The sequence below is a fragment of the Battus philenor genome, unplaced genomic scaffold (genome assembly GCF_028537555.1).
Source record: "Battus philenor isolate CCGP_79_NKW_IND1 unplaced genomic scaffold, ilBatPhil1.0.hap1 SCAF_30, whole genome shotgun sequence".
Lineage (NCBI taxonomy): Eukaryota > Metazoa > Arthropoda > Insecta > Lepidoptera > Papilionidae > Battus > Battus philenor.
Window position 1 is genome coordinate 2,283,108 of NW_027181694.1, and position 15,315 is coordinate 2,298,422.

The following is a 15,315-nucleotide window of genomic DNA, read 5'->3' on the forward strand; positions in this document are numbered from 1 at the left end:
TAATTAAAGTGTGTTATTTAAAATTATTTCCAAAAATGCAAAATTATAGAACAGCCTGACAGTTGTGACTTGATTTTTTTTCACATAACACACAAGCTAAATTCTTATATAGAAAACAAATTATATGTTTCTAAAAACAACAATATATTAAAATACCTGCCCTTATGTGTATTAAAAAATACTAAAATACAAATTTAAAAAATCAACATAGGATAGATTACATCTGATTTTATGTCGAGTGAAATCTATGATCTCTTCAGATATTATCCCTAGGACCTTAGAAGAGGGTAAGTAACTATGCGAGATATTAAAAAAGAAGAATACTTCTCTGAAGTGGCAGTGGGAGGGGTACACCGCTGGTGCAATCATTAGACGTTGGGGTGTAAAGGTTCTGCAGTGGTGACCCTGAGCCGGTAGACGTGGAGTGGGTAGACCACCCCACTAGGTAGACTGACGACTTACTTAAGGTCGCTGGATGTGTCCAGCACAGGACCTGTCATCATGGATATCTTTGTGAGAGGCCTATGCCTTGTATGGAGCGTCCATCGACTAAAAAGAACTAACATTGAAATAGCGTGGAGGTGATCACGCCAAGGTGTACTATTTACTATGAAATCATTTACAATATAGTAAAACAAATATTCTTTAATAATTTTCATAAATAAAAACTTTTTGAACACTATCCGGGATCTGGAAAAAGATTTGCTAACCATAATATGCATTATAACTTATTTATAAGTATATATGTCTGTATGTCTATATATATATATATATATGTTTTGTACATGTTAACTACCCATTATTTACACTTCTAAGGAAACACCATACTATGGCTGTCTGTAAGAGTTTGTCTCATGTGATAAGACCACCCATTGTACTCTTTTGTTTATTATTATGATTCTATTTAAATGTATCCTAGCATGTGCTATAAATAATAATAAATTAAATAAAAAAATGAAGTCAAGTTTCTGAGGGTACACAAAATTTGTTTCTACTTCTTTTTTATTCATATTGAAAATATGATCATCATATTAAAAGCTAGCAGCATAAGTAATAGAAAGCTAAGTTACCATTGTAATTAACATTGACTCATATGTAATGTGATGACTCTGAATATAAAATAATAAATAATAAATAGCTTGTATATTTATTTTTCTATCAGACTGGCAGGCTAATAACTTTTGGCAGTAAATTCTATGGAGAAAATGTGTATATAATAGGGATGGCCAAACTGCATCTCGTTGAACAATTATTTTTAGCTCGGATTGATTGTCAATTTATTTCAATATTTAAATTTATATGACCTATGTCAGCTCCTGGAAAATCGAAACAAATATCTAACTTGAATACACATGTTTTGTACTTTTATTTAAATAATTTCAATAGATATGATTTTTGTAATAAAACATTCTTTTGCGTGTTTTAAATGCGTATACAATTGCAGCTCCAAAAATTCTAATTTAGAAAAAATCGCTCACACTATAAAAGCTTGCACACCCATGATATATAATAATCACTCACTATAATATATACCAAATTATGCTAGACTACTGTGCACACAATCTGATTAATTAAGGCCTATATTTACATTGGTCTAGTAGATTTTGACCAGTGTCTTGGCTTCAAATCTAAAATGATTTGTTTAAAAATTTACATACAATAATATGCAATTAATTGTCATTAAAAATAAACAGTCAAAACACTAAATAGGCACTCCTTGACTTTGTCATTACTGTTGGATAATACCATATTATGTCAACTGGTTAAACATAGACTGTTCATATGCAATTCAGCTAAGTTTATCGACCCACATGGTAGAAAAATGATTCATGCTACTTCTAACTGGTGTTATTAGAAATCTTTAAAGAAGGCTAATTCAGCAATATGTTATGCAGTATTAATTATTAAAATCAGAATATTAATTCTATCATTTTTAACATTAATTCAGAGTTTACAACACACTTCCAATGTAATAAAGTTCCAAAGAATTTTCTTGTAATTGACTAATGGTGTACTATCTGGAAAGATCAACAATACAATTCTCCCAATGCTATTCATAAGACAATAATACAAAATAAGTCTTTAAACTTAATTACTAAGACATGATTCTCGAACTTTAGGCTTAGAGAACCCAAGGCATAAGAGTTTCCTGTCCTTATTGAAATGAAAGCATATGGTGTGTGCGCTATATATTAGTGAGATTAGAAATGAATGTTTCAATGAACATATTTTACAGAAAAACCGATTGATTTTTACCACTCCAGAATTGAACATTTTTATAATAGAAGTCAAAAGGTTGTTGATAATGAAGGTGAATATATTGTTGATTAGAAATAAAAAATGTAATCATGTGAATTTAACTTAAGAAAGCAACTTTACTTTCCAGTTACTCTAATACATGGCCATTCTATAGGCTGCATTACAGAATACTTTTATTTGTCAAAGCTACTTGGCTACTTATATGTATGCACGAATTTTAAAAGTTCCTCGTCACTAGTGCATATATTATAGTCGTGTTGAAGTTTTTTTTCTGTTGTATTTTAACTGTATTCTGAAGACCAATGTATGTCAACAAAACAATTATTTTAACGTCGGTCGGTATTCGAAGATCAGCAAAAGTCGGTGAAACAAAGATTTATGTGGCAACAAAATAAAACACAATATTTAAAAATAACCTTAATTTATTAAATATGATCCTATAGTTATTTCTTATTCTTGTTCTGAGGGTTTCGAGCGGGCGCTCCGCCTCGTGCGAGTGGGGCGGGACGGCCGCGGTTTCCGAAGGCTCCACGTCCGCCACCGCGACCTGCGCGAGCGTTTTGTGAACCGCCTCTACCCTTAGACACTTCGCTTCGTCCCCTCGCCTTCACTTGCGTCTCCTCTTTTACCATGTCGATAACTTCATCTGGGATCCGCAGATACTTGATAGTACTCCCGCGGATATAACACTCCGGCATGCGCCAGAACTTATCACCATCGCGCGACGTACAAATCACCTCTCGGAGGTTAATATTCATCCAATTATCGCAACTAACTAGATGACCGTTATAAGTTTCACCGTTTTTCAATTCCACTAACATGGGATGGTTCTGCGCTGTCCGCAGCAATGAGAGCGGCAACATGTTTGCACGACTTCAGCTTGTAATTCAACAAAAATATTTAAAATTTTTATACATTTATTTATTTACCTCTATAATATAGATTATAGAGCACACTTTGTATTTGTCATATTGACATCTCGTTTTTTACAACAGATAATTAAAAATATGATCAGTATTGCCACTTAAAACATTTTCCGAAATATAATCTGAATACACTTTGATAAATATTTATTTATATCCTTTTTACAATTTTTGTTATAGCGGTCTTATTGCTTAGAAATACTTTACTAGTCAATCCAAGTTGTTGATTACTGTCATTGGTCAAAAATAAATTATATTCACTTATAAATTCTTGCCTATCTGTCTTGGATACGGATCCCACAATTATAAAATATTTTAAGACATGATGGCGAAGAAAAATATTACCAGGTGTGTTATGTGTAGTTTATAGTAAGTGTATACAAATATTCTTTACATTCTAGGTGTACATCGCTGATGGAACCATATGAATTCGAATTCGAACGCGTATGAAAATTAAATATAAGACATTGTAGCACTGGTGGCCCCTAATACAGAGCGTTCTCAAGTGAGCGATACATTTGTTTTGATGTTAGTTTCGAATTACAATTGTTCAATTATTATTAATTTACAACTACTAGTAATATTCAGTTCAAATTCTCTCAATATTTTCATGCGACAGTCAAACGATAGTTTTGTTTTCAACCACACCCTAAATTTTACATTATGAAATTATTCTATATAGGTAGAGATTGATAAAAATAAATTAATCATTCTCTAAGAATGTATATGAAAGACACATTCTAAAAAAGTAGATTTTTTAAAGTAAAAATGTGCAAAAAGGTTTTAGTCTACAAATGCAGTATCAATATCTGATTTGTAATTTATCAATAATTTATACCTGTCATTTTTTTATATTTTATGTACGAAATTATTTTCGCTGAACAATACACATTTTAATTTATTGTCTAAATAAAGCAAATTCGGTCTGGAAAGTAAAAAAAATACTTCTAATGGTTCGAAAATGAAATCGTTTTATTTACATTATACGCGGGGATCTCCCGTTTCAATCGAAGGTAAACACGATACTAAGTCTATGAATCACACCATTGTTTGTGAGATAACTAAAACTGATATAACGAAATGTATGTTTCATTGTTACTTTATTTATATAACTTAGTATTTTAATGATGTAATATTAATTTTGACATAGATATCCTACGGCCCGTTATTTTTTAATGTTTAACTGATTATATTACTTGTTTCGACCTTACATAGTGTTTATTTGCTAGAGAAATCTATTATACATTGTAAATTCACAATATTTTTATTATTTATTTAGTTTCTTTCTGAGGCAAGTGCGATCGAACCAATACTGATCGAAGTCAGTTAGATGTTTTTTATTTATTATTGTACAATATTTATATGTATTAAACCTTATTTATTATAAGTATATATGTTATATACATATGTATCTATGTTTATGTTCATTTGTTTGTAAATATGTATTTTTTGTACACGTAAACTACCCTTTATTAGTACTTTTACCTTTTCCATACTATGGTTGTCTGTAAGAGATTGCCTTGTGTGATAAGACTGCCCATTGTACTTTTTTGTATATTATTGTAAAACTTATTAAATGTATCTTAACGTGTACAATAAAGAACATTAAATAAATAAATAAATATCATTTTGTTTAGTAGGGTATAAATCTTTTAACGTCATTTCCACTTGATATGATACATTGATGTTTTTAATTTTTTAGTGCAGAGATTACTAGAGAAGTTTATTTGTATAGAAATCTACAGTTTCAGGTAATGTATGTACTAGATATTGGTGTAGTTTAACTAGGAACTAATTACAAGTATTTTCAACAAAATAGATATGATAGTAATCTTAAACAACATTATGTAAAAAATAAAAATCCCCTACTAGGCTCCATAAAATGTCTCACTAATTAGTAGGTCAGCCTTAACGATTTTATTACAAAGTACCAAATGACAAGTAAAATTTATCTCTTAGTAAATTTAAGGAAATTAGAATTTTTTTTAGGAAATTTATCAGGCACATGCTCTGCTAAAAGGTATATTACCATATTTCTGAGTTTGGAACTGAATTGTTCTATTTTTAAGTAAAAAAGAAAATTGTTAACTTTCGCGTAAGTTTCTCTTAGTAGATGGCACGTCAAGAAGTAACGTAAACTTTAATTTTATGCTGACAATTATAAATTATTGTAATGATCTCGTTACTTTGACTAAAAATAAACTACAAATTCATCTCTTTAAATATTTTAAACCTATTTACAATAATATGCTACATAGATACTGCAATATGGTAATTTAATATTATTTTTATTGCAAAAGATAAGAGAGAAATGAATACATACACATATAAGTATATACATACTTTGGGAAGGAAATTAAAATTCTTTTATTATCTATATTTTGCATACATTAAGTAAATAGAGATAGAATATACAACAATAATTGACATAACATATTAAAGGTATAATACAATTACTTGCAACCACCTTGTACAAAATTTTCTATCTAAAATATGTTACATTATTTTATTTTTGGTATCAAAATGCTCCTAGGTCAAATACTTACACAATAATTAATTTTAATACATAGCAATACAAATTTTGAAAACATTTCTTTACTCTATTATCATTATTTATTATTTCTGAAACGATTGATTTTTTAATAATGTGTACTTAAATGACGCCAAATGAATTATTCACATCTCTAAGGCTTTTGCGCCCATAATCTATCACTTGCATAAATGCAGTCTAAAATTTTACTCATGTATTTGCTGCATATGTAAGTACATACATAAATACATACTATGTTAGTACTAATGTATAATTTCCTAGCATACAGAAGCTTTAAACCCATGGTATGCTGGGTAATAAGTTCCACTGTATCCATAGCAATCCACTAAGACTTTTGTTCTAGATCAAATTTTTCAAATGATGTCCTTATTTTAAACGCTGTCAATCTTTGTCTATTAGTCTTCGGTTAACATGATTGGATTTAAACCTCCTGGACTTTCATTTTTAAAACCGGATATAGAAGGTGTCTTGTGGACATATGGGTGGATGTTTTCAGGCTCCCAAACCAACCGTCTTCTTAGATTTTTACATTCATCATGATACTGTTTCCTCGCTTTTATACGTTCAACCATTGATGGTAAGTAAATAGATTTCTCCAGTAGATCTGGACCTCTTGTGTATCCAACTTTTTCTTCGTCTGAGAGAATTTGTCTCTTTTTATATTTCTTTCTGTCAAATTTCACTGTTTGTACTACAGTACTTGAATCTAATTGTGGATTTGGTATATTTAAATCATCTAAAGTTTTCGCTTCTGTTGTTTTGTTTAAATTAATGCTTTCCGATGAGAATTCATGTGACAATCTTTTTGAATTAGGTATATGTGGTTGTGTACTGTTTATAATGATCTCCTTATTTACAATTAATTTTGGTGCTATGAGTTTATGTGTATGTTCAGTAATTGACCTTTGGGTTGGTGGTACTGTTTCAGTTTGAAAATGTGTATGTGATCCTGCTTGAACTGCTTTCATAGCAAACACTTCATCAATAAGTCTGTCTTCATCATCATCTATTTCACTTTCAATATCTGTGTTTGGTTTACTTTCTGTTCGTAAAAAGACAGATGCTAAATCCTCCATAACATCTACTTCTCCGTTATTCTCATAATTAAAGTTTTCAAAATCTTTAATCCAATCTCTATTTCTCTCCGTCTCTGTTAGTTCTGTTTCTTTATCATTTTGGGTAACATGCTGTGGGTTTATGAACATGTTTTGAAATACATCTATCACGTCGAATTTGTTCTTCGTGGTTGTTTCTAGTAATGAACCATTTAAGTCATTATTTGTTGCTTCCTGTAGATTTGAATTGGTCAGATCGACTAAAAGATTTTCAGGTTTAATTTTATTTTTGATTGGCTGCAAAACTTTAAATGGGTCAAAGTTATTTATTATATTTCTCATAGTATCATTATTATCTTGGTTTTTGTCTGTCATGTCTATTAATGCATCTGTCGACATTTTTAAATAACAATTTTTTTTTAATAAAACCCAAATTCATGTATTGTTGTTAAACTAAGATTATACCTGAAAAAAAAATCATGTTAAAAATCTTAGCAACTGTCAAGGTAGTTGTAAATGAGATAATGGGTTGATTCTATTACTGAAAGACTCATTTTCTGACAAATCTTTGATGAAAATGCATACATAATATGAACTAAAATCCTTTTCATTTTACCCATCAGGGTATATTATATATATATATATATATATATATATATATATATATATATATATATATATATATATATATATATATATATGTATAAATCACACATCTCATGAACAGTGTTGCTAATCTTGTGTGTTATAATTTGATCACAAAATAAAATGTTTATTACCCATTAATATCAATTAATTAATAATATATAAAGTGGATATTAATTAATTAAATAATTAATATCCACTTTCAAATTTTAACCTTGTTTAATTAATTTAAATTTATTATTCTTTATTGTACATGCTATGATAAATTTAGTAGTTCCATTATAATTAAAAATAAAGTACAATTGGCGGTCTTATCGCACGAGGCAATCTTTTACAGAAAACCATAGAATGGAAACAGTAGAATTATAAATAATTGGTAATTAATGTGTTCAAAACATACATAAACATAAATAGACATACATACATATGTCTATAGCACATATATCTATGATAAACAATGCCTTATACATATTATAAATAAAATACATTAATAAATAAACACATCAAACTGATTTAGATCGCACTTGCCTTTGAAAGAATAAAGAAACAAATTAATAAAAGTTAATTAACAGATAAAAAATCATAGGTCTAGTAAACAGTTCTTAACCATTTTCTCAAAGAAGGTTGTGAGTAAATAATATTATAATATATAAATAATAATATTCAGAGGTAAATCATTCCAAAGTTGAATGGCCTGTGTGATAAAAATTTTGACCATAATTTATTTTTACGTTTGTTATTATAATTATTAATTTATATATAGTTATGTATCTTAATCTGCGACCTACAGAGGTCCAGAGAATCGACGGAGTCTATGTTGGCTTGACAAAAAAATTTAGGTTTTTTCTTCATAAGCTGGTGTCCTCAAAATTTGATCTCCTATCATCATTTAAAATATTGGCTCAACTTCACATTGCAATGTAGGCAGTTACATTTTTTTTAATAAATGCAGAAACTGTTACTTGTAATAACTTGTACATTCCATATTGAGTACATTGCATTGAGACTTGCACAGTATATTGAATTAATTAATCAACCAATTCTCACTTTTTTTTTAAGTACTTTGTAGGAATATGGTACAATTGTATCTGCTGAATGTCCACCAAGATCATCCAAATTTTAAAAGTGGTTTTAAAGTTTGGGAACCGCTGTCCTAGATTCAAATTTATCAGCTTTACTAACTTCATATATCTTTATGTTTCAGTGATGAAAATACTGCAAAGAAGATAACAAATTGAATCTCGGTGGTAGACTAGATGTCCACTGCAAGGCATAGGCATTTACAGCAGGATAAACCATGCTACACTTGGCAAGCATGTTTACAATCGCAGGGTAGTATGGTATGCAGAGAATGATGCTGCCCATGCTCTGGAAACTTATTTGTGAGCAGTGGCAATCCTATATGTATCTTGGAAATCGAATCCGCGACTTACGATTGCAAATCTCAATCCTCAACCATTGGGCCACCACTGCAAGAAATGAAAGTGGTATAACCCACCAATTTTATCAGCTTCAAATCTAATATATCTGAAATACAATTATAATATTTTTATCTATGTTATACAGGATGAATTGTTATGTATTTAAAGGTTTAAATGTTTTAATACTTACACCTATTTCTAATCACCCTTATATAAAGTAATATCTCTAAAATATGTTATAATTTTTTTTTTAATTTCAATGCAACAGTTCAACAACAGCAGCATAAACAACACAAACAACATTGGAAAAACTTTTATTATCTTGGAAACTTACAATACCTTACAATATAACTAAAAATACTTTATGTACACAAAAACTATTTTAATTCAAATTGAATTGTACAGAGTCCTGTATTAAATAAGATTAATAAATCGTTAGGACATCGGTAATGCAATAGAATATGTTTATACCTATTTTTAATTAAATATTATTATTTCTTTTTGTAGCAAATGATGAAAAACTGTGTATATGAAAACTAATTTTTACAACTACATTAACTCTAAGACTGATAAAAAAGCCATAAAAGATACTGATTATCTACGTATGAGTAATAGAAAAACTTACCAATGTTATAACAAAGTTTTCTTAGTTTTACTGTTTTTAATATTTATATCTGGCGCTTGTAAATACTATGTAACAAATATAAATCTGCCTCAAAAAGTTAGTTTTAATATATATTGGTATATATCAATAGGTTCCTGCATACCTGACTTTTAGAAATAAACATAACATATATTATTTGTATATCTAAAACTTTCCTTCCTTCAATATATAATCTATGGTTAAGTGTTACGTCTAGGGAAGTACTATACCGTTCGAATATTTAGCTTAAGGCTGTATAACGCTAGTAATTAATCAAATTTTCATTTAAAATTATGATAATAAAAAATATTGTCTAAAATCACACTGTATTGCTGGTAAAAAGTTTACTGGAAATCTATCATTCGTAATTAAAATGAGGTTAGAATAAATTTATATGGTGGCATAATAACGATATCTGCTTTTTGTATGTTCTAGTTTAAACTACGATGTGTATTTCTTCTATTTAAGATGTACTTAAAACATAATGTACACCAATACCCAGCTTTGCGTCGTTTCGTTTTGCGTTTTTTTCGAAGTTGCGTCGCTACTTAATTAGTACTAATTTTCACTGTGCGTCGTTAGATTTTCGAGGTTGCGTTGTTTTGGGTTCGAGTCTTAATTTTTTTTGAAATTTTCTTTCTAAAAGATGGCAACACTTGTTTCTAATTGCGTCATGCCATCAAAACTCGGGGATTCCCTTTCTAACTAAAAATTAACGCAATTTTAATAGTTTTATTTCCACTTTGTTTTGCTTATTTTAGAGTTCAGTTTTAATTACGTAGTGTCTTGTGCTTTCTTTAAAAAGAGAAAAATAAATTTATATAATTTTTTACGTGTTGTTTCTCGTTACAAAAAAAGGTAAATATTATTCCAATGTATTTATTGGCAAAGTTATATTATTTTTTTACATACAGCAAATTTTCATTTAGCTAAATGAGGGAAAAGGGCGCTGTTGGTAGAATTACCAAAAAAAAAAAACTATCAGCTTGGAGACAAAATGAGATATTCTCCTACGATTTGATAAGGGAGAGAAGGCTGTAAAGATAGCAAAGGTCTGGCTGCAACAACTGTCAGAACTATAAGAGATCGAGATGGGGATAAAATAAGAGAGGCGGCAAAATCTGCAACATCATTAGATGCTAAAACAATGACCCGTACAAGGAGTGCTTTTGTGATCAAAATGGAGTCCTTGCTTTCTATTTGGATTGAAAATCAAGTTGCGCAGGGAATACCATTAAGTGAAATGGTAATTCAAAAGAAAGCAAAAGGCTTATTCGACGATATAAAAAGTAAAGCAGTATCCAACGATAATGCTAATGGTAGTAAGAATGAAACATTTGAAGCTAGTCAAGGCTGGTTTGAGAGATTCAAGGTTCGTTCAAATCTGCGCAGCATTGATCTTAAAGGCGAAGCAGCTAGCGCTGATATAACTGCAGAGCGCTACCCGACAGAGTTAAAAGCATTAAATTATGAAGGTGGCTATGATTCAAAACAAGTCTGTAATGTTGACGAGACTGGGTTATTTTGGAAACGTCTACTTAACATAACTTTTATATCTAAAACAGAAAAATCTGCGCCAGGATTTAAAGCTACCAAGGATAGACTGACTCTTCTTCTTGGTGGTAATGCGAATGGTGATTTCAAATTTAAACTTTTTATCAATCAGAAAATCCAAGAGCTATGAAAGGTTGTTTAAAGAATCTGCTTCCTGTCCACTGACGAGCAAATAAAGCATGGATGACATCATTATTTCAAAACTGGGTTTCAACTTGTGCTATTCTAGAAATTAAAGCTTATTGCAACAAGGAAAACTTAAACTTCAAGGTTTTGGTTCTTGTAGACAATGCTCCTGGCCACCCAGTTTATGTTGATGAGTTGTCAGAAAACGTGAAATTTGTTTTTTTTTTTTGCTGCCTAATACGACACCAGTTATTCAGCCGATGGATCCGAGGAACATTTAAACTTCTTTTAAGTGAGAGTGATGGACAAGATAAGGCTACCATGCTAGAGTTTTAAAAAGGGTCAACATTATGAAAGCCACAAAAATTATTTCCGATTCGTAGGAGGAGGTTAAATCATCTTGCATGAATGGTGTTTGGCGCAAAATATGGCCTGAACGTGTTCACGGAACTGCAGAAGTTGATGGTACACCAGCTGTTCGTCATGATATTTCTAATTTAGCTAGAGAATCTAATTTTGAAGGTATGGAGGAGACAGACATAAATAAATTGCTAACCATGCACAAGAATTCTCTAATGAAGATCTATTGCAACTGGAATTGCAATTTGCTAATGAAAAAGATAACAGTGACCGTTCCATAGAAATCTCCAGAGAACAAAATTTAACCTCCAAACAAATTTCTAAAGCCATGCGTTTGATAAAGCTATGGAGATTTTTTTAAAAATCGATTCTGACAGCGGAAGGAGTTTTAGTGTCTCAGGCGGTAGCTACGAATATCAATTGCTACAAGGAAATTTATTTTTACCCTTAATAGCCCGATTTACGAAAGTGTTTTTTTTTAAATATTACTGTGTTCGCTTGTGGGTCTAGATGATGGGAAAAATAGATTTTTTTTAAATTTCGTTGAAAAAAATAATATACAACAGTAAAATTCGTACAGCCAACCTATAAAAAAAAACTAATAGTAATGTGAACATTCGGTTTAAAAGATTGGTATCAAAATTGAAACTCTAGGCTATTAAGGGTTAGGTTGGAAAAAAGCTATTCAACGAACATTGGACCAATTTTTTGTGAAAGAAAGCCGACATACTAACAACCACTATGGACTTATCAGACAGTAATTAATTTTAATTTCGTTTATCATAAATTAATTAAATAGTTTATTTTGTTTCAATTGAACACGTGTTTTTTTGTTTTTTGCAAGTATTTTATAAAATTTTATATTATTTTTGTTTTTTAAACTATTACTGTGTTCAATTTTCTTTTCAAAAAGTACTATTTTCGTAACCCTGGAACCTATCTTCGATCTTTACATGGTTTGCTATAGAGAATCTTAATTCACTTTGCAGTGTTTCAATTTGCGTCGTGTTTTTTTGGAATGTAACCACGACGCAAAGTGAGGTATTGGTGTACACCAAACAGGTTCCCGGGTTACGAAAGTACGCCTTTTTAAAAAGAAAATTGAACAAAGTAAACATTTAAAACACAAAAATAATATAACTCTGCCAATAAATAAATTGGAAAAATATATACCTTTTTTGCAACCAGAAACAACACGTTAAAATTTATATAAATTTAATATTCTCTTTTTAAAAAAGCACAACACACTACAATACAACAAACTACGTAATTGCAACTGAACTACAAAATAAGCAAAACAAATTAAAAATAGAACTATATTAAAATTGCGTTAATTTTTAGTTAGAAGGGGAATCTCCGAGTTTTGATACATAGCACAATTAGAAACATGTGTTGCCATCTATTGAAAAAAAAAAGAAATTTTCCAAAAAAAAATTTAAGACGAACCCAAAACAACGCAACCTCGAAAATCTAACTACGCACAGTGAAAATTAGTACTGATTAAGTAGCGACGCAACTTCGTAAAAAACGCAAAACGAAACGACGCAAAGCGGGGTATTGGTGTATAGTACTAACAAGTAATGCCATAAACCACAATGTGAAAAGATTAAAATTTTTATTACGAATATAAGAAACCAAGGAAATCAGATTATAATTTTTTGCAACATATCAAAATCATTTTAAAACAGATTCTTAAAATGGTTTTCGTTTTTAAAGTATAAGTACATGTAAATTTATTTTATGAATTTACTTACAATTATGGTACATAACAAATATGCGCTTTTTTTAAATTAAACAACCAAATAGCAACTTAAAATTTGCCGACTAATATATAATTAATTAAACTTATTATTTGGTTTCTCGATAGTGCTTTTAAAGTACGAGAAACATTGTAACGTCAATATCAATGTGGTGGACTCGGTGTTTAGCACTAATCGGTGTAACAACTCCTGAAGATGCCCCGTGGAGGGGTGAAACACGTGTTGGGTGAATTTACGGTTGCGGTTGTGTAGTTGGCATTGTCTGTCGCATGCGCATTTACGAGCGGGCTGGCGGGCGGTGCACTTTCATGCACGACAACTACTGCATGTGCGGAAGTGGCTAGATATTGGTCCTTTCTTATTTAGAATACACAAAGTTTTTATATCAAGTAACCAGTTTATCATGTATTGTTATTTAATTGTATTAGTTATAATTTAAACACTAAATTTAACATTAACATTACAATTAATTATTTGATATAAAATCTAACAATTTAAAGTACAACCCTAAAGTTTTTAGTTAAAAGTTTCATTTAAATCTCGCCGTTAATCCCAGCGATAACATTATACAGGCCGATTCTCTATAGCTATAGTAACTAGCTTTTTAAAAAAACGTTTAGCTGCATCTATTTCTAATCACTCTGTATATAGCGATCACTCTGAAATATGTTACATTATTATAATTTATTTTTCTATTGGAATGCGGCACAAAAATAACTTATAACAAGAACAGATATTAGGGGGACCGGAAAGTAATGTTTCTGTCGACATATTTTACAGAGAAACCGATTGATTTGTTACCGCTCCGGCATTGATTTGTATACTAGACGGCAAAATGTTAATAACGAAGGTGAATATATTGTTGATTAGAAATAAAAACTTGTTAAAAATGTAGTCGTGCTAATTTAACTTAAGAAAGCGACATTACTTTCCGGTCTCCCTAATAATAATTTTAAAACTTAGTAACTAGAATTTCGTAAAGTTACCTTATTTAATTATTATCATGTTATTTATTACTTCTAAAATCATTGATTTTTAGATAAAGGGTACCATAATTAACAGTAATAAATAAAGAAGCAATGGGTAAACCTTTAAAGGTTGTACACATGTAACCAATCAACATATATATTGTTTGAAAAAATGTATCGCAATTGTAAATAGTAAAAAGAAAATTATTAATTTCAATAAATGAACTGTTCATTATATAATATTATTTTAAATAAATACTAGGAGTATTATTAAAAAATATTAAATTAAATTTTAACGACATACACAGAACTGATTTCTGTGCATTCTACTTTTCGAGAATTGTTTTTCGATACAACTTTGTTTTAGAAAAACCAACATCTATTAATTTTTTTAAAAAATATATTCATCATTGTTTCTTCACTTTAGCATAATTATTTAATGTATAGGTTGTCACAGTTGTGTTCACGCCAGCCATCGTTCGCCCCAGAGTCGCTGAAGCTGGTGGTGGTATAGGCGGAGCTCTTTGAATCCGAGACTCCTTATTTCTGGTAGGAAACCACACTCCTGATGACGCCGAAGCGCACCTTTGCCCTGACTTTGTCCAAGGCAATCGAAAGGAGTAACTTTGGAGCGGTATCTTCGGCCGCTCCACCACAATAAATGCGTTCAGTCTCCAATCCTATACAGATAATAATGATACAAACTGTATCATATGTAGCAACTCTGCAACAGAAGAAAAATATATTTAAATCAAAAAGGTGGTAAGCAAAGAAGCCGCCTGGTCTGATTTTACACCGCAGCCCGGTACTTCCCTGATGATGGCAAGCAGCCATGATCTTCCAGAACTGGTCAGGCGGCAGCAGGTCGAGAGCAGGGAGCGTCGGTAGTTGACAGGATGTGTTCGTTCCGGTGCGAGGTACGAATGGATTCAATCTCAATGACCGTAGGTTATTTTTAGTATAAAACTCGCACCTGTGAATAGAAGTCACAGTTATAATATACATATATAAATATATGTACAATTTGCACCGCTGACTGTAAAACCCAAG

The 15,315-nt window shown here is 30.4% G+C and overlaps 2 protein-coding genes across 4 annotated transcripts; both read right to left on the minus strand.

Annotated features, from left to right (window-relative positions):
- Positions 1–2,669: 2,669 nt before the first annotated feature.
- Positions 2,670–3,237, minus strand: LOC137927396 (U6 snRNA-associated Sm-like protein LSm4). Its single transcript, XM_068771194.1, has one exon. The coding sequence runs from the start codon at positions 3,120–3,122 to the stop codon at positions 2,703–2,705; it is 420 nt and encodes a 139-aa protein (XP_068627295.1). The 5' UTR covers positions 3,123–3,237; the 3' UTR covers positions 2,670–2,702.
- A 2,414-nt stretch (positions 3,238–5,651) lies between these two features.
- On the minus strand, positions 5,652–10,296 carry LOC137927340 (uncharacterized). 3 transcript variants are annotated; one of them, XM_068771133.1, is made up of 3 exons: positions 9,480–10,296; positions 8,481–8,648; positions 5,652–7,253 (listed from the first exon to the last, which is right to left on the minus strand). In XM_068771133.1, exon 3 carries the CDS (start codon positions 7,185–7,187, stop codon positions 6,129–6,131), a length of 1,059 nt encoding a protein of 352 aa, XP_068627234.1. In that variant the 5' UTR covers positions 7,188–7,253; positions 8,481–8,648; positions 9,480–10,296; the 3' UTR covers positions 5,652–6,128. The 3 variants fall into 3 exon arrangements, with proteins under 3 accessions (XP_068627234.1, XP_068627235.1, XP_068627233.1); XM_068771134.1 differs by lacking the exon at positions 8,481–8,648; XM_068771132.1 differs by lacking the exon at positions 9,480–10,296 and having other exon boundaries at positions 8,481–8,955.
- Positions 10,297–15,315: the final 5,019 nt, after the last annotated feature.